Here is a 27,206-nt window from a genome sequence, read left to right as displayed (position 1 = left end):
CTGTTGATCCTGTCTATTTGGGTTGGATTCCAGAACGTTTCTAACTCTAACTTTTGTGATGGCGAAGTAGCTTCTTCATAATGGACCAAAGGGCCTTATGTTGGGGGTACCGATGTTGGAATTTAAGATTAGCAATTCCCCCCATCAATTATGTTATTGTATCCAGCAGTATGTCCAATATCTAATGCTCTACAGTAAGGTGCAGAACTCATGCTGCATATAGCTTAATTATGCAATGCTTTGCATGGGCAAAACCAAATGCTTTCCTCCTGACCTCCACAGGCAGCCGCTTCATAACCTGGAACATGAGGTCAGATTTCCCTTATTTGAACTTGAATACACACACACACTTGATTAATAGTAACTGTATAAAAAAGAATGCCTTTCAAAAAATTCCAACAGTATTTTATTTAATGTGTGTTGGCTTCCTAAGCCCTGGAAGTTATCATCTACATTGGAAGAACAAGAAATCTGCAATTCTAACCAGCAACACTGGCTGCAAAGAAAAACAGAGTGTTGGCAGCAGCTTCTATGCAAGGAAGAGAGAAGAAAGTACCGAGGAATAGAAATGCAGTGCTTTGCATGACCTTCAATATTAACAGCATCCAACAATGCGGGCAACCCCATTATTTTGGATCTTGACAACTCGCCTAATTTGTATTCCTGAAAATTTCTGAATACAAATGGTAGACTCAATTAGTTGTCATTTAGTATTTTCTCTTTAATATGTTTTGTTCAATTTTGCAGCTTCTCTACTAGAAATGCTATGGTAAAATGTAGGTATGAAGCAAAAAGCAATCAGATGTGTGCGTTGTTTGTTTTGCCATTGGAGACACACACACTCTGGTTTAAATTACAGTGGATTATAGGACTACATTGTTGGAAGAATATTTACTATGCCTTTAAGAGAGCTCTCTCTCTCTCTCTCTCTCTCTCTCTCTCTCTCTCTCTCTCATTCTTTACAGAATGCTTTGAAGGCTCTCCAAATTAATTTTTTCTTTATTAAACAAGCATTTCATATTAGTTATCTTACCTTTCATAATGTCTGCGAGTACATGTAGCAGCACTTGTGCTTCCAGGGTTACCACCTAATTCATCATAAATATGTTTCCATTGTCGACGGGCTGTTATCTGTAAAAATGGCAATGGAAAATTTAATCTTGCATCTTTACAGATTCTACAGCATTTGAGTTCACAGCAACAAATGCATGTGTGGTACTTTCAGAACAGCATGAAATACAAATACCTTAAAAGCCCTCGCAGAATGTATAGTGTTCCTATGCTTTTTTGGTAAGATTACATTATATTAATCTGTTTTCTTTTTTCTAAAATGGAGTTTACCACTAGTTCATTGTCAAATCACTAGCAATTCAGTCTTGCAATAAAGAATCTCAATCAATATAGGGTCATTACCATCAGAAGTTATGCAGACAAATCCCGTGGTACATTATGAAAATGAACCTAGAACTAACCACAAATAATGATTATGTAGTTATTTTAACTGAATTAGAGAAAATAAATCTGTTGCAAAATCCAAATCCACCACAGACTCCCTAAATCCACAAAAGCATAGGCTGTAACTCTATATGTTACAAGCTGTTTATTTTTATCCATTTATGTCAGTAAAATATATAGATCAAATGGTAATGAAATCTTAACTTGCTCCAGTATTAATATTTGAGCTATGTATTTTATTGGACTAAGTCGAAGAAAATAAACATCTTCTAACATATTGAGTTGCATTCCATGGTTTTGTTTTTTGTACAAAAATTAGGATTCTGCAGAATAACAGATGGAAGACCTGGCAAAAGAATTGTTTCTGAATACCACCTCGTTATTTTATATATTCTGCTATATTTAAACCAGGAAGAAAAACAGGAATAGGACAAACATAACAGATCACTCTCTTCTCCATGCAGCTCATAAAGAGGGCCAGTGGGAAATTGTGGGGAAAAGATTGAGACAATTGTGGGGGAATTTTGTCATTTGCTTTGGAATGCTGTGGAGCTTAATATATTCAGACCCAGAGGCTTCTTCAAAGTTACCCACAGAGCTGTCAATAGAGTTCACTTAGGAGCTAAAGACAGCAATCAGAAGAAAACAAATATCATAACTTGCAATCTGGGGCCTATAATTTTAATCTAAAGAAGAAGAGATTAGTATGGTGGTTAAATATTACAGGCGAAATGGTGCCTTCTTCTGCTTTGCATAAAAGGAGATCCTTCCTTTGCAGAAAATATGCTCTGAAAACAAAAGGATAGCCGGAGATATGTTATTTGGTAATGTAATAATTTCTGTGAAGGTTTCTGACGTTTATCATTTGTCTCGTTCTCATTAGAAATAACTGTCACCTACTTCTAGCTGCAGGTAAAATCAAAATGCTACGATACTTTATTCATCAGTAGCTTGAGCTTGTCACAGAAACTTATGTGAAAGTATTTAATGCATATATTGGGGAAAATTCAATATTTAGCTGCAATCTTCATCCAACCTTTTTGTTTTACATAAAGAAATGACTGCATTCACTCTTTTCATTTCCTTCTTTCTTAACCCCCACAAAGTCTGCAAGCAAGAGGGGAATAAGATGTGATATATCACAATTAAGGGACAAATTTTGGTTAAATGGATGATTTAAATAGGAGTCATACCCTCCACTGAGGTCACAGTTTGGTCCCAAGTGTATTTCGTTCAGTTTCTTACATCACCTCACCACCGTAGTATCTATTTATCACTACTGTCTATCATAACCATGGGGTTAAACTCACAGCTCAAAAAAAGCTGAAGTCACGAGTTTAACCCCATAGTGATGCGAGCATGTGAGCATGAATGGATTCTTCTTCCGTAATTAACTGTTTGTTAAGAGCTTGCTCTTACTTCCGGTGAACTCAACAGGAGTTTTGCCATTGGCTTCAATATGAGCAGGATCTGACTCGATGGGGCAAATGCTTGGCTCTGATAAAGCTGTTTTGCACCACTTGACGAGCACAAAACCATCTTAAACCCAGCCAAGCTGCTAGCTCTGGATTTTCCTGCTATAGAAGCATCTCTGGATAGTGTTGCTGGCCATTTCTAGTTCTCAAAGCATAGGAGTGTGCTGTGGACGAGTTGGAGGAAGGTGATCCCTGTGTACTACAGTGGCATGATGGGGGTTGTTGCAGGGGGCTGTAAATTAGAGCAGTCCATAGGCCTCCAGCAGCCCCAGGGATTAGTGGAATGCAAAGGTGTATAAAATCACCATTGACCCCATCTTGTGTCCTGAGCCAAGCACAGCTCAGCTGAATCAAAGGATTGGGGTGTGTCTGTGGGGGCGGCAATGCTTGTTTGGCTGGGAATATTTATACTATTTATAAGTTGTAAGTTAAAGCAGAAGGTAAGAGTGAGCAACAAAAAGATTAGAGCTTCCATTTTCAAAAGTGCCTAAGTGACTTAGAAGCCTAAGGTCCATTTTCAAAAGTGATTTGAGCACTTAGGAGCATAAGTCTCATCTGAAGGCAATGGTAATTAAGCCCCTAAATCACTTTATCACCCTTGAAAATTTAACCCTAAAACTGAAATGTAACAATTTCTTTAAAGTAGTAGAATATGCTTTATAGATTTCTGTCTCATCTATACTAATACAAATATTATTATTTACAAAACATGGTCATTAAATTATTTATTTCTACTACAAATTCAACCTGCTGTAAAGGTCAGTACGCCACTGAAATCAATGGGGTTGTGCCTTCTTATGTCAGGGCTAAATTTAAAGTGCTGATGTAGTGTACACAGCATGGCACCGAGTACCTCTTGTGCTTGAAAAGTCCAGTTGTTATGATTAATACATTTCAAAAAGGCCCAAAAAAATGTGATTATAATTTCCTTACCCAACCTGAACAAAATACTAGATTGTGAAAACTTTACCAAACAGAAACTATAGCTACTGTCATTCAGGGTATGATCATTCAAATTTAACATTAATATTGTCCAGGTCAACATCAAAGCTTCCTTTGGTCCTTCTTTAATTGAAGTCACTCACATCTGCCTTCAGTGACGGACATCCTAGTGTAACATGGGAAAGGCGCTGTTTGGTAATGGTTTTTCCACTGTTGTTATCCAGCTGCAGTATATACTACACAATGATTAGTCAAGCTAGGTCAATACAAATAGTGTCCTGACTTGGAAAAAATGTTAAATGTATTCTTGACTAAGGGGATATCTACATTAGGGCATTAGTTAAAGCATATTAAACCCATGTGGATGCTCTCATTCTGAAGGGAAGTGGCAACAATGTTTGAAGGGGATTCACTAAAGCTAACTCAGGCTACTAGATGAGAGTGTCCACATGGGGTTTGATGGCCTTTAACTCGAGCACTAAATTCACACCTTTCGTTAATTTGGTTTAACTTTCCTGAGTGCCACTTGTACAGACCTGCTTTAATATTGAATGCTTCAAAGGCTGAAACTACCCTGCTGGGTGAAATTTCTTGTTTGTCCATTGTCTATGCTTCTGTCAGTGCTCTTGATAAACTTTGCTCCTAAAGCCAGAATGCTTGAAATACCCAAATCGCCACTACATTTCAAGGAAGTTGCATCACATGTCACCCTCACCTTCACCTGCAGTGGCTTTTCTCACCAGTGCTGTATTTAGTTCCAAAGTGCTTTTCAGAACTCTCCAGACATTTGCTCCATTCTATCATTCCAAGCTCATTTACAACCATGTGGCTCCGTTCATTATAATGTGCCTTTACGTAGTTAAGTTAAAACACTAATTTTCAAAACACATTCCGTGTCCTCTTTTTGGATGCTTGAGTTTCTTACATAAATGGCCTGATATATGCATGCAAGGTTGTGCATGTGCAAAGATGTAAGTGTGTCCTGAAAAGCGCTGAGCACTGTTGTGTGTGGCTGTATACCTTCCATGCTGAGCACCTTACAGGACTGAACACACAGAGGGCTACTTTTCAGGCACTTCAGACCTAATCTCTGTGGTAATCATAGAAAATATTTTAGGGTTTAAATCCTAGGGTGCTAAAGAAAATGAACTCTCTGCAGTTTCCTACCTGCAATACCTACTGTTAGCTACCTAACACAAAGGCGGTACGTTTGGCGTACACGGACTATGAAACTTACTAAAATAATAGGAGTACTTGTGGAACCTTAGAGACTAACAAATTTATTTGAGCATAAGCTTTCATGGGCTAATAATAATAATGTTAGTTCCTGTGCTCCATTCCAGGACCTCTAGCTTTCCAAAACTCCATGACATAATTCTTGGCCAACAGAATTTAAAATTAAACAAGAGATGGGTCTATGCAGATGCGTGAAGTCAGATTCAGATATCATAAAAACAAAGGCAAGCAATGATCAGTTACACATTACTATGTCAGCCATAGGCTGACAAAATTAAAAGCAATAACATTATAAATAAAAGGAGAGGACTGCTTATAGAAAAGCTTTTAACTGATGCTTTGGCTTTAAAACATTTTAAAAGTTATTTGCACAATAATCCCCATCACCAGCTCTCGCTCTCTCACAAAGTTTAGCATTTGTTTATTTCATGCTGCATACCTAACAATGATTTAACGGCCATGATGCTGACCCCATGTTTGTATGGCACCTTTCCTCCAAGAAGTATCTCAAAGCCCTTTAGACACTGATTTTGCACAAAACATGTACATATATGTATGGCTTTGCATCCCACTGCTGTATAGGCATCTTTGGGATGAAAGGTGGCAATAGTTTAATAGCACGTAGCAATACTATGCGACAGTTAGGGCACAGAGTAAAGAAGAGTATCACAACTAATTCAGGACAGATTAATTAATGGGAGGGATAGCTCAGTTGTTTGAGCATTGGCCTGCTAAACCCAGGGTTGTGAGCTCAATCCTTGAGGGGGCCATTTAGGGATCTGGGGCAAAAATTGGGGATTGGTCCTGCTTTGAGCAGGGGGTTAGATTAGATGACCTCCTGAGGTCCTTTCCAACCCTGATATTTTCTATGATTCTGTGAAATTATGTACACTGGTTTAGCCAGAATACTGGTGATTGATGCCTTAGGATCTTGGGTAACATTGTCAGAAGCTCCTAGGCTACTAAGGGTATGTCTACACTACGGAATAAGGTCGAATTTATAGAAGTCGGTTTTTTAGAAATCGGTTTTATATATTCGAGTGTGTGTGTCCCCACAGAAAATGCTCTAAGTGCATTAAGTGCATTAACTCGGCGGAGTGCTTCCACAGTACCGAGGCTAGAGTCGACTTCCGGAGCGTTGCACTGTGGATAGCTATCCCACAGTTCCCGCAGTCTCTGCTGCCCATTGGAATTCTGGGTTGAGATCCCAATGCCTGATGGGGCTAAAACATTGTCGCGGGTGGTTCTGGGTACATATCGTCAGGCCCCCGTTCTCTCCTTCCCTCCGTGAAAGCAAGGGCAGACAATCGTTTCACGCCTTTTTTCCTGAGTTACCTGTGCAGACGCCATACCACGGCAAGCATGGAGCCCGCTCAGGTAACCGTCACCCTATGACTCCTGGGTGCTGGCAGACGCGGTATGGCTTTGCTACACAGTAGCAGCAACCCCTTGCCTTGTGGCAACAGACGGTACACTACGACTGGTAGCCGTCATCGTCGTGTCCGAGGTGCTCCTGGCCACGTCGGCTGGGAGCGCCTCGGCAGACATGGGCGCAGGGACTTAATTTAGAGTGACTTGACCAGGTCATTCTCTTTAGTCCTGCAGTCAGTCCTATTGAACCGTCTTATGGTGAGCAGGCAGGCGATACGGATTGCTAGCAGTCGTACTGTACCATCTTCTGCCAGGCAGGCAAGAGATGAGGATGGCATGCAGTCCTTCTGCACCGTCTGCTGCCAGCCAAAGATGTAAAAGATAGATGGAGTGGATCAAAACAAGAAATAGACCAGATTTGTTCTGTATTCGTTTGCTTCCCCCTCTCCCCCGTCTAGGGGACTCATTCTTCTAGGTCACACTGCAGTCACTCACAGAGAAGGTGCAGCGAGGTAAATCTAGCCATGTATCAATCAGAGGCCAGGCTAACCTTCTTGTTCCAATAAGAATGATAACTTAGGTGCACCATTTCTTATTGGAACCCTCCGTGAAGTCCTGCCTGAAATACTCCTTGATGTAAAGACACCCCCTTTGTTGATTTTAGGTCCCTGAAGCCAACCCTGTAAGCCGTGTCCTCAGTCGCCCCTCCCTGCGTCAGAGCAACGGCAAACAATAGGGCATCTGAGAGTGCTGTCCAGGGCGGTCACAATGGAGCACTCTGGGATAGCTCCCGGAGGCCAATACCATCGAATTGTGTCCACAGTACCCCAAATTCGAGCCGGCAAGGTCGATTTAAGCGCTAATCCACTTGTCAGGGGTGGAGTAAGGAAATCGATTTTAAGAGCCCTTTAAGTCGAAATAAAGGGCTTCATTGTGTGGACGGGTGCAGGTTTACATCGATTTAACGCTGCTACATTCGACCTAAAGTCCTAGTGTAGACCAGGGCTTAGGCTAAGTCCCATTTGAAAAAGCAATTTAGGTGCCTACATCCCATCTGTATGTTAGTACATCCAGCCCCATGGTGTCTCCTTTAAATATGCTGATGTATTGCTCTAATGCTGACTCAGAGGGAAAGGTGTCACTTCCTGATTCACCAAAAATAGCTCCTTCAGCACTTCAATTTCCCTGGAAGTCTCCCATCTATGAACTGCTCCAGCCTGACCCGGATTAGCTTAGGAAGAGTGACAAGATCACAGTCCAAGGTAGTACAGCTACAGTGGCATTTAATTCAATAGAAACTGAATCATTTTATCTTTCTCTCAGGGGTGTTGTGAGGCTTTAGTTCATTTATGTTTGTAAAGTGCTTTAAGGTCCTAAGGTGGGAAGCACTATGCAAAGTACTTTGCTACAGTAAAAGCTTTGTTATTCGGCATGTTGCGGGAATGGGGGGTGCCAGTTCGTCAAAAACTCTGATTAACTAAGAGTTATACTTACCAATCAAGGGAGGGAGCTTGGGTGCGAGAAGGGGCTCAGGGCTGGGGTGCAGGAGGGGGTGTGCGGCACGTGCTCTGGGAGGGAGTTTGGGTCGGGGAGGGGGCTTGGGGCAGGGGGTTGGGGTGCAGGAGGGGTTTTGGGGTGCTAGATCCAGGTGGCACTCACCTCAGGCAGCTCCTCGCAAGCAGCCACATGTCCCTCAGCTCCTAGGTGGAGTCGCAGCTAGGCAGCTGTGCACACCGCCTCTGCCTGCAGGCTCCACCCCCACAGCTCCCATTGGCTGGACGGAGCCAGCGCTCGGGGCTGGGGCAGCGCATGGAACCACCTTGGCCATTCCCCCCCTAGCAACAGCAGGGACATGTTGCCACTTCCGGGGAGCCAGGCAGGAAGTCTGCCGGCCCCGCTCCAACCGGACTTTTAATGAGATATCAGAAATGCCAGTTTCTAGAGCTTTCTGTTTGGTAAAGTGCCAGATAAAACAGCTTTTACTGTATTACTATGGTAGATGTCAATTTCAGCAGCTAACCGAAATGCTTACTTGAAGGGAAGTGGATCCCCCATGGGTTTCAAAAGAGATGGCTCCATTTTGTGAGGAACTAGCCAAGCCTTTGTTTTTTTATTTAGCCTGTACTATGAGCCAGTGAGAGTTATATGGCACTGGTGACCGATATTACAGAAATGTTCCGACCCTTCACTACAAATAAACTGAGAATCTTTAGCAGAAGCACAAACATAAACGACACATTGGGACTGATAATGACCTGATACTAGCAAAATACACGGTGTTATGCTGGTTTTACACCAGCACGAGATCAGAATCACGCTCAATGGGCTTACACTGATGTTAAGTGAATGTGAGACCCGAACCACATCAGTTAACTCCAGCCAACTGTTCTATCTCTGCTTTACCAATAAATGTGTGTAACCACTTTTAGGACTCTTTAAAAGAGTTTGCATGCCGGGATAGGCAGGATGGGATGGGGAACATAAAATCTGTCAGCTTTAATTATTCCACCGAATGTGAGAATGTAAACTTTACAGCTATTTCAATTAAAAAGTATCTGCACATACTAGTCAATAGCAGTCAGGCAACTTGCCATTGTAAGTGCAAATGGGTAATTTTAATCACACCTATATTTGCTTTCTGTTTGCAAAATGCATGCTACCCTAAACCACGCCCATATCTATATATGTCTAAGTGTTCTTTTCTTATGACAAGAAAACCCCTATTTCCAGGCAAAAGAAAGTTTCCAGTAGGAATGTAGCTAGCTCTTATTGCCCCCCAAGAGAAAGGTGAACAGAAGCTACTCGCAGCACAGAAAGCCATGGAGAATAATTATTTCATCCAACCTCTACAATCATTTACTCTGAAGGCTCCATTTGGCCTGATTTTCAGAATTTTTGATTTTTGAACACTCAGAGCTCCCATTGACTACAGTGGAGGGGACACATGCTCAACACCATTTGGGTCATAGATTTCTTCCTATGTGTGTGATTGTGGCAAAACTGGAGATGTGAATGGCTAGCCTGAAATAATCCCACTATCTCAAACTAACACCAGAAGTTTGGGAACATTTAAAGGTGACCAACAAAAATAAATAAATTCAAGTGGACTACATAATAATCAGAATATAGGATAGATTTAATTTAGATCTATTTATACTTTATTTAAGGACAAATTCTGCCACTCTTTAAATTGAATAGGTCCCTGCCATGCAGATAGTCCTATCAGTGCCCATGGGTTTATTTGCATACTAGAATACTCTGTGTGCACATCGGTGGCAGAATCTGGTCCTTAATAGACGACACTATCACTAAGTTGCTTGAAATTGTACACTTGGGAATGAATAGGTCTATCCATGATTCTGGAATAAATATTGCCAAACATCCCATTCTAGCCCCGTGGGGCCTTTTTTATCTCTCATCAATGCACACAATAGCACAAACAGTTAATTGCACTTTCTTAAATTCCATGGTGGTGAGTAGGGTGTGAATGGGTCAGAAAATGAGTGAAAGTGGGTGAAAGGGACAAAACACTCTAACAGTCTCCAATTTAGCATTCAGGATTATGACTGTACTGTAGTCGCTGAGGGTTTGGACAGAGGAAGAAGTGTAGTAGGAGGAAGAGGAAGAGGTACAGCTAAAGCAGTATCCCCCACTACATACAAAATTTAATTTATGCCCAAACCATCCTCATCTGTCCCAGAGTAAGACAGTTCTTCAGTTCTGCTGTAAGAAAGTATAAGTCTCACTGATTTCAAAAAGAGTGGATCAGGCCCACTAGCTTCAATGGGAGTTATTCTAGATTATGCCAGAGCTAAATCAAATATCAGAATATCAAACTGGTGTAAAAATTATATTCATTTTGCACACCCAGTTGCAAACTACCCTACTTATGTGCTTACACATCTTTTGTGATCAGCACATACTACCATTTACGTTTCAGTTGAATAATCTCAATAAGCCTGTTCTCCTGGAAATGAGGAATGCCCTCATCATTTGAAGACATCTATTAATGAAAAAGGACAAGAGGTTTGAGAGAGGGATGTACGGTCACTAATTTCTATTGAACAGTGATACGCCTCATATTTCCCCTCAGACCCTCATTCCCCTTGCACCTTTCCATTACTGATGATAATCTCACTATTTTACCTGTCACCCAGGCTCACACTCTTGGGTTCCTAGTCAACTCCTTCCCTCCTCTCCACACGTTCAGAATTTCCCCAAATCCTGCCAGTCCACCTTGTTAAACATGCCTAAATTCCATCCTTTCCTCTCTCATTCTGGCACTAAAACCCAGATTTATGTCTTGCTTATTCTACTGCAAACTCCTCCATGCTGGCCTTCCCTGCTTCTATCCTCATTCCCTGCAAGTATATCCAAAACATTGCTGTGAAAATTATCTGCCTCCCTAAGCATTCTGAACATGTCACTCTCATATTCAAATCTCTTCACTGCCTTCTCTTGAGTTTTCTGGATCAGGTTCAAGTTTTCAGTCCTTACCTTCAGCACATTTTACAACTTGGTGCAATTACTCATAGCTCATAATTACTGTAGATGTATATCTATGGTAGCTATTTGTACACATATACACAGGAACATACACACATCTGGGTGCATTTAATAAAGATGTTACATGTAGATTAATGAAAGGAAGCTAAATTGTAAAAACCAAATCAAATATCTCTATTACGAACACTAGATACTTTGGTTTCACAAAATCTCCACCACACTCGCCCCAGTATAGCGATGATATTAATTAATAGAACAATATGCTTTATTGCATGGAAAGAAACAGTGTTTATTACATTTTGGCTCAAATCAGTTTGAGTTTCTTGATTTTGTGTCATTTCTCAACAGTACAGATACATCCCAGATTACTTCGTAAACAAAGCAAAAATAATTTCCCCCAACCAACTGCAGCAGGAACTGCACAACTTAATCAGATCATTGTGTGTAAAGAAAATATTTCCAATGACGACATCTTCCTATGTCAATTGGTTTTTATTACAGATGTCATCTCTACATGCGTATTAATGCAGCTCTTTCTTCTCATTTCAAGATTTAAATCTAAGTTTTTTGCTCTAATATTTTATTAGTTCAAAATACATGCTCTAAAATCCATGGCCATCAAATTTTCCTGTGAGCTAAAAATAAACTGCTCTTGTCAGATATGGTTAGTTGATAAAAAGCGTCAGAGACTTTTCTGAATTACTTTGATAACTTCCTGTTTATGTGGTACTGACCCTTGTCTAATAAAGGCCTTTTACACTAGCAAAAAGGAGAAGATACTGCAACATACTATCCCTTAATGGCAATACTGATTACTTTTGAAAGCCTTTAATACATTTCCCATATTAGACATGAACAGATGTCAGGGATGTTGCCAAGCGAAATTTCTTTTATGCAATCTTGGCTTGTTGTACAATAATAGCCCTTTCTCAACATGGGAAAAAATTACAGACCCAACTAATTTCCTTGACAGGGAAGAGTTACATATGTTTTCCACTTGTAGTTTTTACGACAAGTTTACAATTTTGCCAAACCTGGAACTAATTGGGACCATTTCCAAAAATGGCCCAATAAACCCACAATGTGTACAGCTATTCTAAAATGCAGTAAATGATTGTTTGCTTTTACATTTTTTTCTAACAGGGGAAAGTTAGATTGCACAATTATTCCATTTAAGTTACTTAAACACTTACTGTTTCATATCCTCCCAGTTTTTGAGCAGCTTGAAACATAGTCCAAAGGTTAACTGTTAGAGGGACAATAAGTATTTAGATAAGCATTCCATTAACCAACTTATTTCAAAGAAATGTAAATTAAACAATTATTTTAAAGCAAAATAGAAAAAAATGTTCACAAACCCTGAAAAAGCTCTTGAGAAACAATTTACAAAAGGTATGTACATAATTTGAAGAGTGACAGTTACTCCTTATTATATCTTTTAAAAAATAACATGTGAAGGAACACATTTAGATATGTCTACAGGAGTGAAAATTACATTTAGACAGAGTTACGGAGTTTATTCTACTTTTCTAATAAGAAACACAGTATAATAGCTGCATTTTACATGTTCCCATAACTCTGCCGGTAAAAACTAGCACAAAGGCTATTATTTTTTAAAAACAGTTTTAGTTATCAGTAAGAGCTTCAGCCCACGTGATATAGAGCAGCCATTCACTAAACAACAATATCTTATATGTACTGCAGCTCAGATAAGTACCTCCATAATCAATACACTGTAGGGCCATGTGAGAATGCACTAATGGAGGGAGAATACACAGGCATGGTATTTGTCCTAGCACATCAGCACACATGTACAATAGACAGCCATAATTTGGTTGCAAGTGCTGGCAAGCTCAAAGGTGGAGACAAGATAGAATTACCACTATATTTCTTACTTCAGAGTTGTGGTGGTCCTGCCTTGCCTTTTGTGCACTATCAAGCCTTGGCAGGGCTACATGGTGATGGTGGTAGTGGTGAGAGGGGACAGAGGAAACACCTTCGATATGGCCTAGCAAGAGCCACTCTTCTTTGCACTCCCTCCTGCATAGTGCCTCTTTCCACATGACTGCCTCCCACCTGGCCCGTACTCCACAGCTGATCAGGGGCCATAATGTGATTTGCTAGTTCTTTCATTTATTTATGTATCTTTAATTGATAGAAGGGTGACTGATGGTGATCCTGTATTAAAGACCTATACAGGATTTCAGCAAAACATAGTGACTCCCAGTGGCATTCATACAAATATATCAAGCCAGAGTCAGCAGTAATGCAGATCAAAGAGGACAGAATTTGTTCACCCACAGGGGAATTCTCTGTTGTAGTGTACATACTGGTTTCTCCCCTCTAACCTATTTATATTAGCAATATTTACACATATCATGTCAGACAAATATAGACCCCAGTCCTGCAAACACTTACACACACGCGTAAATTTTCTCACAGGAGTACATTTACTCGCTTAAGTGCTTGCAGGACTAGGCCCATCCACTGTAATGTATGTCAAGCAACCCTATACAGTTCAGCTAAATATTATTGTATGATTCTACCACAGACCTGGGTATTTTGGAAATAATGGCCTTTCTTATCATTTGAACCTACAGTATCTCCTGGTTTGGGGTGTGTGGGATAATATGAAAATAAAAAAGCACTCCTCCACATAAAACGTTCAGAAAGTCTCATTGTGCAATTTCAAAGCTAACAAGAGCTTAGTTTAGGCCTTGATTTAATCTGAATCAATGCATAATGCAACAAAGCTGTTCATAGTACATTAATTTTACTTCTATTTCAAGCAGCCAAAACATTGTAATCACTCAGAGTTATATACGTTTATAATGGCTGCTAGAGGTCTGTTGCAATCAGTGCCAATTGCTATTAGGTATGTAAATTGTTATGTAAAACATACAGGTTTGACATTCTTCATCAAAATAACACATGGTTTTAATCTTTGGAGATAAGTTCAAGTAAATAATATTTCAAACCATGGATTTCTCCCTTTAAAGTAATTTAAGTACCATTCAATCGATAGACAATATATACATACATACTGTATATATAATGTGTGTGTACACACACACACTTATTTTTACACACACACATACATATCTCCCAGGTACAGCTTTGTTGTAAACTCTGAAACAGCCCTACTTACTATGCAATATTTATGCTGAATTTAGTTACAACTGCATCTTCTCCACCTACAATTGCTTTACAAATTGTGTCACTAAAAACTGTACATGCCAAAGCAATTCTAAACATTGTATTCTGTGTTAAACAGATACAGTCTATTTTTATAGTCTCTGAAGTCAGTAATTTATTGCCTATAAACAAATTTTTAGGCTTAAAAATATGATCCCTTTTCTGCCTTTCTTGACCGCCTTTAAATGTCTCCCTTTAATATCTGTCTTTTCATAAAGAACATCTGGGCACAATAAATGTACGTCACATTATTAACTCAGAAGAAAGGCATTACAGACACTGCAGATTTACAAAACAGAAAACTAGAGAGTTTTCAGCATGCCTATTTCTAGTCATAATCAGTGGATTTAAACCTATAAATATCCTGCAGCAACTGCCCCAGAAGGAAGAGATGCAAATCTAGAAGTAAGAGACAGTAAAATGTCTGGACTGGAAAATGTGTAAATATAAACACAGTCACAAAACCAAAAAGGTTTTAAAATAGTCTCAGTGTTTGCATGTTTTCTACAAAGAAGCCAAACAGTTCTAAAACATCAACGAAATTTGATAAAAATTATACTTACTCTGCTTAAAACCTAAATAGGGTATTCGTTCAATGGGTGTTTTCCTTTCTTTCATGTATTTATAAAGTGCCACAAGGAAAACCTGCTCATCAGCTCTGCACTCTTCACCTACAGCAACCTTTGATTTATCTTCACTTGAGCCTTTTTTACAGTTGCTGTTGTTACTTTTGGATTTGGGCAAAGCTGATTTAGCCTCACATTTTACCTGGAAAACAAAAAGATGTCATATCAGATCTCGGTAATTGGCTGACCTTTAATTTGCATTTAAAAGATGAACAAAAAACTGCCCCCACACCCTCGCCTAACAAGTGTGTTTTTTAATATGAAGGCCAAACCACACAACTGAGTTGAGGGTGGTAGGGGGAAGCTATTTATATTACCTTGCTCTGAATCTTATTCACAACATTTTAAAATGGCCACACATTTAAAAAACTGTTGTAACCCAACAGCAATGTTCTCTCCAGATCTGTATTTTTATTACCCACCATCACTATTCCACGGAGAGCTCCCAGCCCTCACATACACTCAAACAGCAGCAAGATGAATAACCACCCTCCTTTAGGGCTTGATGCTGTGCGCTCCTGGGAGATAGTGAGCACCCTTAACTCTTACTGATTTCAGTGGGAGGTGCGGGTCTCAGGACTGCACAGGCATGCTTAGCACCTGACAGCATCATGCTCATAAAGGCCACAACTTTTTTTCTGGCCCATCAAAATATAGGCCAAATCCGACGGGCCTTATCCAGTCAAAAGTCCCATTCCCAGCAATGGCAGCTCCGTATGATTTTGGACCTAAGGCAACAAGGCTTAAGCATGTGCTCAAAATTGAATACTTTGTTGAATCAGGGGACCATTTAATGTGAGCCATTTTCTCCCTTTTCCCATGTATACCATCAGTAGCCTCCAGATACACAATTCCCCAAACTGCTCATTTGCCTGCTGACCCAGCCAACGATATTAGTGTGCCAATAAGGGAGTAAACAATATGGAACCATGTTAATTCTCCAGTACTGAAAACAAGGAAAACAAGAGAAGAAGTAGACTAATCCTGCAGTCCTTATGCAGATACAATACTGCCGCCAATAAATTAAATTTCAATCCTCTAATAGTTTATGTATCTCGATAATGAAGAGTACAAGGAACATTAAAAACTATTTTTGGAAGTTAGCCAACCTGGTTATTTTATAATGTGTGATCAATACTTTTACAGTAAATACTAGTAATAAAAAAATACTCTGCTAGAGGGGATGATGATGGTTACATGATTTATTTTGGAAACAAACTGTTCCTTCTACATAGGTACGCATTACAAGAGACTTTCCGATGTTTCCATAACCCGGGTGGAAATCTTCCTTGTGTCTTCAGAAAGGGAAAAGGGATACTGTAAACAAATTATTTCATTTCAGTGCCTGGAGGGAACAGCATGGACTAGTACAGGGATCGGCAACCTTTGGCACTCAGCCCTCCAGGGAAAGTCACTGGTGGGCTGGGCCAGTTTGTTTACCTGCAGCAGCCGCAGGTTCAGCCGATTGCAGCTCCCACTTGCCGTGGTTCACCGTCCCAGGTGAATGGGGGCTGCGGGAAGGGCGGCCAGCACATCCCTCGGCCCGCGTCCCTTCCCACAGCCCCCATTGGCCTGGGACGGCGAACCACAGCCAGTGGGAGCTGCGATTGGCTGAACCAGCGGATGCTGCAGGTAAACAAACTGGCCCAGCCCGCCAGCGGCTTTCCCTGGCGGGCCACAGGCCAGAGGCTGCCAATCCCTGGACTAGTAGCACAAACACTGGACTGAGAGTCAGGAACCCTTGTATTTTAATGATCGACTGGCACTGATTCACTCTGTTGCTGTGAGTTGCCAGGGCTAGGTTATTTAATCTTATTGTGACTCAGTTTCCCCACCTGTAAAATGGGAAATTTACACACATGTCTGTGTTTTGGGAATAAGAGCTTTGAAGCTGAAGAGTGTAAGGCAAGTACCATGTAGAAATAGAAAAGAAACCAGAGAAGGGTCAAATTATCAAATGTTTTACTTATGTCAAAAGAAGTTATCCTACCAACACTTCTGCATTTTTCTACCATTTTTTAAAAAGCAGGGGCAGGTCTCTTTTCCAAAGCATTAAAACAATGATTGAGGGCAGGATGCTTCCTTCTTCTTATATGGGCTGAGGAAGGAATTGGTGGCAGGTTCCCTACATGGTCTCTGTCTTCTTGAAGAAACATCTCTGTGGGATGTTTTCAATGGAATAGCCTTTTGGAGCCTTACATCTCCACAACAAAGAATCACTGGGATTAGAAAATTGGGTTTCCCTTAAAAGATTTATTTATTTTATCCATCCATTCATTCATCTAGGTGCTTTCACAGTATTTCTCAATATTCTCTGGTCTGATGTTAGGAAGAAATATTCTTCCTATGATGCAATATATTGTGTTTTGCCTTTTAGTCATATTTACTTGATGAGACTTCTGCAAAGATCAAAGCCCCATTGAGAGCACAGTGAAATTAATGGAAGTCTTTTCAATAACTTCAATGGGCTTTAGATCAGGCCCTTATTTTTTTTGTTTGGAACGCAAATCCCTTGGGTTTTTTTTACTCTGGTTACCTGGAAGATTATTCAAAGGCATCCCCATACAAATTTTATACTATATTATCATTATCAGTGCTCTGCAGAGGGCTAAGTTAGACCTTCCAGTATAATAATTTCAATAATTTCCACGTTTTTTAAATTGAGCCATAAATTTGTTGCAGGATAAAACTTGGAATAAACATTCCCAGACTGGGAGCATTTTTCATTTTCAAAACACGCTTGCAGAAAAAAGTCCATCGGCCCATTTTCAATATGTTTTATTTTAAAATAGGGTGATACAAGCAAGCAATGATGGCTTACACATAAATCATAAGTCAGAAGAAGACTTATTCACACAAAAGCAAATTAATGGTAAGGGAAGTTATTCTCTAGTAGACATGAGGGAATAAAGAAAATAGGATGAAAAAAAGAAATTGGAAGTGGGGAATCTTTATGTAATACACAGCTTCCTCCACCTCACTACACAGAGCCAGGAGGTCAAAGTGTCTGCAGAACTCAAAGGAGCCAAAAATGCCAAGGAAGGGCACATAAGCAGTCTCAGATTTGATGATCCCTTGAGAAAAGCTGCAGTGTTTCATACTCTCAGTGTTCCAGGCATAAGCCTAGTTTCTGGAACGTCACCTTTATGTGACAGGCGATATGAATTAATGATCATTGAATAATTAGGACCTACAGAGCCAAATTCTGTTCTTGATTAAACTGGTATAAATCCAGCATAACTCCACTAATGTCAGTGGAGTTACTCCATGTTTACACTGTCATAACCAAGATCAGAAACTGACCCAAAATTCTTATCCCTCTAAACCAGTGGTTTTCAACCTGTGGCCCACCGACCCATGGGGCTATGTCTAAGATTTCCAAAGTGGTCCGTATACCTCCATCCAAAATTTTTTGGGGTGTGCAAATGAAAAAAGGTTGAAAACCAGTGCTCTAAACACAATCTTGGATCCAGTTTAATAGGAGTTTGCAAAGTGTTGACTACTTTTTTTTTTTTAACTTCCCAGAAGGCATAAAGAGATGGACAAAGACAATAAATGGGGGGAGCCCTACTTGGCCACATTCTCTGCAGCACTCTGCTAGTGGGCCTTACTGATTCTGTTATAAAACCAAAGTTCTAAATTTCTTCTGTAGGAATTTAACTTCTTTTCATTATAGCCACCCTGGATAGTCGCCCCATATCTCTTTCTAAAAAATCTGACACATTTCCTCATACCACATTTATACCAGGTGAGTTGAGGTGCAATCCCCCCCACACTTACTTTGATGTATCCCCTTCACTATATTTGAGACCACACTCCATCTGATGAAGTGAGCTGTAGCTCACGAAAGCTCATGCTCAAATAAATTGCATAGTCTCTAAGGTGCCACAAGTACTCCTTTTCTTTTTGCGAATACAGACTAACACGGCTGTTCCTCTGAAACCAGTAAACTGTCAGTTACTTTCCAGATCCCTGGGAAAGTTATCCCAACCCAATTGAACCAGCTAACAGTAATTCATTTGCATGATTGATAATGGTTGGCCCTGGGAAAATCATTTAGTTTTTGAGTGTGTTCAGAGACTCTAAACTCCTTTCCTGATTATTCAATTTTATAGTGAAGACTGGGATTTTCAAAGAGACTTTCAATTGGAATTGGGTGCCTAATCCCAACCCAAAATAAAGCTTGATTCCCCTGTGGCAAAAATGACAGTCCACTGCCAACAGGACGAGGCTGAGGATAGAGGAAGTGGGTATAAGGAGTGGGGAGGTTTCTCTATGACGACTCTGGAAACATCTATCCATGTCTTTATTATATGCTCTAGCACTGGATGTGTCACTCATGGCAAGTGACAGGAGATCTTCCAATTACTGACAATGGGGACAACGCTCATGGATAAAACCTTACACTCATTTTGTTCTGCTAGAGGCCACATACGCACCTCACAGTTCCCTAAAGAACCAGATTAAATTATTTTAATTAGATAACGTTGGAGATCTAAGAATAACTCTTCAGGTCTGATAGTGTGCCAGACCACTTGTGACTTTTGGAAGAGCATATGCTGGTAACATAAACTTATTTCCCAGCCCTTGCCACCCACAAGAAGTGAGAAATTGATTTCAGTATTTGCACTAGGGGATGTTGTAATGAGTACATTAATTTAGGGAACAATTTCCATGTTTAACAAATTAATCCTTCCACCTCTTGGAACTGGCAGATCAGACCATTTTAACAAATCTTATAACCCATTTTTACAGATGTTGAATGGGACCTTCTATGGCAGCACAACACCAAGAAAACAGAATGGTTTAGTTTCAGATGTGGTTAGGTTCCACTAAAAATTGTGGAAGTCTATCCAGTAAGGCTGACATATGAAATATTAAAGTCTCAGGATTCTTGGGAGAGTTTAGGCCACTGTTCATAAAAGAGAGAGTTTGAGATATTTCTTCCCACCTGGGATGAAATCCTGGCTCCATTGAAGTTATACTGGAAAACTTCAGAGGCCAGGATTTTATCCCTTGTATCTTTCAATCCAAAGATACTCCGAGTTGGTATAAGGTGGACAAAAAGGGCAGCACAAAGATCAAATGCAAGAGCAGGGTCATTGCCTGGTGGAGGTATGGGTTTCTCAGTACAGAACTCTCAATCCCCGGACGGTTGATATAGTGCTGTAATTCAGTTTTTAAAAGGCTGCCTGAACTGGAATTTATTCCGAACTGAAACCAAATCAAATGCCTTTGTGTGTCAAGTAATAGAAAACGTCCACACTCTTGTTTGCTCATAGTTAAGATAAACAAGCTTAATGAAAACTAGAGCCGTAATGGTTTTAAAAACTTTTTAATCACTCAGTGACAGCTAAGAACATGAAGTTTAGCAAGTGGTTATTACTATGTGGTCTGAGCTGGTCTTGTACATAATCCTGACAGGATCAAAACCTCAATGTTCAAAATCCCAGCACTTTTCCCATGTACCTCACCTATGGGGCTCCAGCTACGAGGGAACTGACAGGCCACACTATTTCCCTCAGAAAAAGCCGTATTCCCTAGGAAACTGTCTGTTTGCTAAGAACAGCAGTCAACAATGGGATGCCCTGCATCAGTGTAACTACTAGTTACATGTAAGTGTAGATGAGACAAAACCATTTCCAACACCATTACCAAAAACAATATTGTGACTGACACTGAAAGTGGTTTTGTCCCATCCACACTAGGAGTTAAACCATTTTCAACACTGGTTTAGGTGAACCCATTGACAGCTATTGTTAGATATAGGCCCATTTCCTAGGACAGAAAAGGGAAAATCTTCAGGGGAACCCAACTTGGATCCAAATATGGCATCTGTGTTACCCAAGCATCCAGCAGTAAGGGTGAGAAACTGGGTTGGTTTCAACCCTTTCCACAAAGAAGACACAAAGTGCTAGATAAAGCCTCAAACAGCTTGAAGTTCAATAAGCCTGTGTTTGAGCCATTCTGACTTGCTGGGAACTCATCCAGTTTAAAATATACACTCAGTCCTGCGACACATATTCATGTGACGAGTCCCAGTGAAGTCAGTGGGACTACAGGTGCATGTAAGATTTTCAGCATCAGGGGCTATATCATTAACACTTTTATTATTTACAATGAAATACAATTGGACAGGATAATGAATGTTACTAATGTCTGCACAGTAATGAGCACAGTATGGCTAGAGAAACAGGTAGATATTTCTTCTTATATGAAATAGTCTTACGTTTGACGAGTAAAAGTGTCCACATTGATAGAATAGAGATAATCAGATAAGGTGGGTTTTAGAAAATTGCCTACATACACATTGTATACAGCATAGACTATAATTACTTGAATGGTGCTTCGAAAATGCAGTCCATCACGTGCTTTGCAGTACAACGATGTAACCCACAAAGCATGGGGAATTTAGCCAAATTGGAATATTTTCATTGCAGGCTTTGCAAATTTGTATATATCTGAAGCTATAAAGTTCTGACAAAGTCCTAGCATATTTTTCAGGGTCCTGAAAGTCAAAACATCAGGATCCAGTTCCTTTTAATTGATGTCTGGGCATAACAGGGCACACAAAGGAGGGTAATGCTGACTTAAGGACACAGTTTCATCATTAACTTTGGATTTCTTTGCTGTCCTCAATTTATGCCATGATTTTAACATAACTGAAAGCAGGGGAGTGGGAGATGGTATTTAATTTACCCTCCTATGGGTAATAGAGAATATAACACTTTCACTTGACCTCTTTAACCCCGTAATCGCCCCAGGACATGAAGCATGTAAAACAAAAAAGAACTTGGATGGCTCTGTAGAGGTTCACTGTATTTTCCAAAGAAATATTCACAACAATGGGAATTCCCTTCAGATGCCCATCCATAGAATTTGCTGAAATGTAAAACTCAAGGAGTTGGCATGGAAATTAAATCTATGCACACCTACTTGGTCAATATTTAGAGTATCCTGGTGACAGAATTCGTGCTGAAATAGTTAGGAGTCTATTGGTATGTCCCTCTCTAACTTTCTGTCTTTGCATCTTACAGCTTGACCCTGACAATTTGCTCTCAAATTTAACTTGCCATAAATGTCCTGAAGGAGCCTTTAGTGGAATGTTTTTTTAAAAGAGAAAACCAAACTCATATTTAAAACACACACACACACACACACAAAATACAAAGTAATTAATTAATCTACAGAAAATTAGTTTTAAAATAGTGTTAGCAGATGGACTGAAACCCACAAAAGCCTAAGAATTAAACGTAAAATTACAGACTGACAGTGCAACCTTCACTAACAATGTGTAGCTATGTACCCCAGCCCATTGTATAAGAACATACACTATCCCAAGACCTCTGGAATGTCTAGGCACAACAGCATGTGTTAAAGATCCAGTCCAGACTTTTAGCTTTCATTCTGAATTTCCTTCATTGCCTTCCTTTTAAATCAGAACCTTAACATTCCTCCTCTAACATACTTTTTTTGCTTCTTGGAAATCATCATTTAGAGGCAGCTCTCATTTCAGACTCTGTTTATCTTCAAATGTATATTTAGAATTACACTGTAATGGTGAGACTACTTCTACTGGTTTATTTTTAATATGAAGATACTGTCACAAACTATTTTGTGTGTCACAGAATGTGAAAACTAGCACTAGATGCCATAAAAGCTTAATCACTGCCCTTTTCCCAGCAAGCCCATAGCCTTAGATTTTGAGTGATTAGGTTCTAGGTGATTATTGCTGTTAGTAACTTCTAAAGTGGAGGCAGTCTAAAGTAAAAAATACAACTTCTTGAAAAGAATCTGCACTTACTTACATGAAAAAATTATACTCTAAATTTGAGACGGTCTATTGGGAAACAAAGAGGACTACATTGTTAAAAAAAAAAGTGTAGTTAAGAGAATACTGCAAAATGATTTACCTTGGCAACAGCTTTGCTTTCAGAATTATTGTTGGAATCTTTAACACCATTTAATGAATCTCTTCTCTGTGGGCATGGCTTCTTTTTGCGTGGTCTGCCTTTAAGATTTGGCGCTGAAAATTAATTGAGAACAATTTGAGCACATTCTCTTATACAAGATTTTTAACTGCTGAAAGCATAATAAATCATTCCAATGAAATCAGTCACAGATATGTGCACATCTATCTACAGGAAAGGCTCATTATGACATTCTCATCCTCTATGGGTTACATCTTGATATACTATACATTTCTACATCATATCTCTCAAGGTGTATCTATGAAATTTCAACATATCTAATTAATATAAAGTCAAGCATTTGGCTCCAAAGAACACTTCCAGAAAGTCAAGTATTTCTGCATGGTATCAAAAGACTAAAATAGAACACTGACACAGAACTTTGCATTAATCAGCATAATGCATCTATTTTATCCAAAGTGTAAGTACTAAGTGGTGTTTTAAATATTTGAAAATATTGGTCCTTCAGAAGAGTTTTGAAATCTTAAACTTCCCAACAAATCTAATGAGTTTTAATACAATATGTTATTCCTATCAAAGTTCTTTCATTAAGAAAAAACCCAAAGTATTTCTAAAAGTGCAAAAGTATTAACGTAATTGATTGATGGTTTCATAAAAACATAATAGTTAGATACGATACATCTTAATTAAAATGAATGACTTCCAGTTTTATCCAATACTTAAGATGTTTTGGTAAGATAGCTGTGAAATACCATACTGAATAAAGCCTGGCCATTCTGAGCTATATTTAGAAAACTAGTATATAGGTCATATAAGAGAAAAAAATATCAGACTTCTCTTTCAATTATTATAGCACAAGACCACTTATAACCCACATACAGAAATAAAAGGCAAAGCAGATGCTTTGTTCAATATTTAAAATGTACTGCATATGCTTTCAAATTTAAATCAGCCCAAGTCACTAGACTACTCCAGCAACGTTAAAAATGATAAACAATCATTAACTAATGACTATACTGGAGAAGATAATTTGCTTTAAACCTTTAATTTCTAGGTAACCATTGTTTTCATTACTTCAAAGGATGATTATAACAATGTCAGAAATCTAAACACCACAAACCTCTTGAGTGTCTTCTAATGGTTTCTAATCTTACATTTGTTACATAGTAAGCCAGTGATTTCAGGACATTTTACATTTTAATCAGTTTGCAAACACAGTAAAGGGCGCTACTTTGATTTTATACTTTGAACAACAGTGTCATTTTTGGTTTGTTTAGAAGAAAAAAAAAAGATAGCAGTCCTAGGTTTAAAACAAAAAGTCCAAAAAAATTCCGTTTTTGTTTCAGCACTGACACACTGTAAAACATCCTCTGAAGCACATTCTGCTTATTGAAAAGTACCAGAGGAAGCAATGCTGAAATTGTCCTCTGAGGCTAACATGCACAATGAAACAAAAAGATAAAGAAATTATTACCCATTCCAGTCGACAAACATCTGTCTGATTTATATCTGTACTCATGAATGCTACAGCATGTGACTGCACACTACATCCCTGGAAGTCTCGACTTGGTGTGGATGTCAGTCTTACACAAAATGAGCACTAGGAGTATTTGCTCTGTGCTTACAAATCCCCTCCCCCAGCTGCTCCATTACTCATATAAACATAGATGAGTGACTAGCACAGAGTGTGGGATGAACTCGCTGGACTTCAGCTTTTGCTGCCAGGCTGCCAGCTAGTGCTTTACTATCCCACCTTAATTTATAACTGTAGTTTGTGTTTTCATCTTAACCGTTTTGCTGATCCTGACTTCTTGTACACTGTTGGGACGTCATTTTGAGTTCCACAAATCCTAAGCTACACGGAGCCTTGAGGCAAGGTGTTAATATCTTGTTTAAAAAACACTGTGTTAAAAAAAAAAAGTTTCCTCAATTTATAACAACTTGGCACAAGTACTAAAATGTTAATGACCACCATAGAATTAATGGACCAAATTCATCCCTGGCACAATTCAACTAAAGTAATTAGAATTACAGGGATGAATTTTAGCCCAATATACTTTTATTTGAACTACTTTATTTTTATTTATTTATTTGTCTTTTTAGAAAGAAACAAGCAGGACTAGTTCAAGGCTTGATGTCTTTCAAAGACATTTTTTATCCTGAGTTTTGGCATTGTACTTTGTTTCATACTAAAAGCACTCCTAATGTTTTGTTAAAAGCTTTAAAAGCAAAAAAAAAAAAAAAAAAAAAAGAAGCATTTGTTACTAAAATTCCAGGTATATTGAGCTTGCATACGAATACAGTTTGAATTGGAACACTACATGGCAGGAGTGAAACAAAACTGTTATAAAATCAGGTTTTTTACATCATTTCAGTTGCTAAGGAGTTGCAGCAGAAATATTGCTCTTTCTAGAATGCTATAGAACTACCTCACATATGACATACTAGCATTTTACAATCTAATTCAAATCATATATACAAGTAACGGAAAAGCATGAATATAAATTAATACTGACAAGAGCCTTTCACTCTGATGGCTTAGGAGAAGGCATTTGCCTCTAAGATCCACTCCATAAAAGAAAATATTTGAAATATTTCCATTCACACTTGAAACATATACATCAACATTTGCTCCCAAACCCATTACAGATATTGTTCTAAGACTGTTTAAATTTCAACTATATCCATTTTGTGCTCTTGAGCTGTGATAACTGACTAAAGCTGAGTGAATAATTCAAAACAAATCATGTATTTGACTAATTTAGCCTCCTTTTCAGCTTGTGGCATGTTCATGAACAAACTGCTATTTCCTTGAATTTGTTTATTCATAGTTATTCCTACTGCAGTTTTTAAAAATACTCTGCAGTTTGATTATGAACAGTTTTCTGAGAGAACTGGATATTCAAGATGTGTTGGCTGGTTGTGACTGATCAGATAATTCACACAATTTTTTTTTCCTGTTCCCTGACTGGATGAGAAATTTTGGCATGAATACTCATGTATATATGTGAATGGAAAATTTGGTTTCTGGGAATACTTGCGCATATGGTTTGAAATTCACTTTCTGCAAACATTTTTGCAAATAAGATCTGATAACTTCAGTGGTCACAGAAAGTCAACACGAGCAAAACAAATGAAAGTGAAACTCTGAACAAATAGTTATAGAAAACTGATGTTACTTATTTGTCACCATTCTAGTCAATGTGACCTACCCCATGTCCAAAAATGAATCTGGGAGGTTTGAAATACTATCAGTTTAAATAAAAGCCATTTTTGCTGTAAACTTGACAACATATTCCTCTTTTCCTACCTGGCTGTGCGGAAATTTTCTCCTCCTATAGCTAAGGGAAGAGAGCAAACCCAGCCACTGAAATGCCACTGGAACCCTTGGCAGAGTGCAGCACACACTCATCAGCATGGTGCAGTATATCTTAAGGGCTGAAAGGTGCTTGGAACCTCTCCAGCAAGTGTACACCACAATGAATCCTGAAAACACAGCCCAAATCCAAGGGCTTCAGTTTCAGCTCTGAACGTCACTGTACTAAGTTGTGAGATTTTCAAATTGGGATCTAGGCAGATTCTTTCTTAAAGCCCTTAGCTTCTACACACTTGGAATCCAATTCAATCTTCAGTTACAAATAAAATGTATTCCGTCAGGTCATTCTCGTCCCCATCAATAAGTTACCACATAGTCTGGAACAATTCCATAGCACTGGAGATCTCTGCTCCAGGGGGTCAGGCATTCAGATAATAGATGTGCTGAAGTTCAAGATGCATGTGCATTGACAGTGCTGTGTGGTAAAACTTGCATAGCACCTGCTCACAATATGAAAGGTTCAAATCTACTTGTCTAGGCCATGATTCAGCAAGGTACTTAAGCATATACCTTTCTTTTATGCATGTGAGTACCCCCACAGAAATCAATGAAATTACTCATGTGCTTAAAAGTGGACCCTGGTCTTCAAGATTAAAGTTTATTTCAAGTTTAGTAGTTCACCAAGAGGATTAAATTCACTCACAAAATTTATATATATAAAAAGAAGTTATCGTCACAGTTAAAATTGTGATTCAGACAGCAATCTAAAACAGAGCAGGAAAAGACTGCACTGGAGAATGCTACTTCAACTGCTGAGGTCTGCCAGACATTTCAGGTATGTCCAGGTAAAACACACCCAACTGTGCTGCAAAATGTAGCAGGCATGAGCTAACATTCCATAGATTTCTCTGGTGTGCTAGTCTATTACTTTCACGTGCATTTAATAATTTTGCTGGCCACTTTTGCTAAATTAACAGACAGAAAGGGGGCCTAATACATCACTCTGTTCTGCCATTTTGCAGCAGTGTGATTTCATTAATTGAGTGGAGAATCAGACCCTTGTTTCTTAAAATCTGATTTTCTCCCTCACAACCCATCTGCTCTTCCTACTTGGTCATGCAATGAAGTCATAACACTGGCCAGAAGTCTGATG

The 27,206-nt window shown here is 39.1% G+C and overlaps 1 protein-coding gene across 3 annotated transcripts in view; it reads right to left on the bottom strand.

The window, feature by feature from the left end:
- The window catches only part of ARID5B (AT-rich interaction domain 5B), a 147,372-nt gene that overhangs the window by 23,529 nt on the left and 96,637 nt on the right, over positions 1 to 27,206 (bottom strand). For 2 of the 3 annotated variants that reach the window (XM_073353422.1, XM_073353424.1), the window contains 4 exons: positions 22,720 to 22,832; positions 14,744 to 14,948; positions 12,179 to 12,231; positions 1,034 to 1,131 (listed from right to left, as the gene is read on the bottom strand). In XM_073353422.1, coding sequence (XP_073209523.1) covers positions 1,034 to 1,131; positions 12,179 to 12,231; positions 14,744 to 14,948; positions 22,720 to 22,832 — 469 coding nt within the window. Of the gene's footprint in view, positions 1 to 1,033; positions 1,132 to 12,178; positions 12,232 to 14,743; positions 14,949 to 22,719; positions 22,833 to 24,211; positions 24,385 to 27,206 lie in introns of those variants that run through there. The other variant, XM_073353423.1, reaches the window with a different exon arrangement.

Source organism: Lepidochelys kempii, chromosome 7 (genome assembly GCF_965140265.1).
Source record: "Lepidochelys kempii isolate rLepKem1 chromosome 7, rLepKem1.hap2, whole genome shotgun sequence".
Classification (NCBI taxonomy): domain Eukaryota; kingdom Metazoa; phylum Chordata; order Testudines; family Cheloniidae; genus Lepidochelys; species Lepidochelys kempii.
This window is presented reverse-complemented; position numbering and strand designations above follow the sequence as displayed.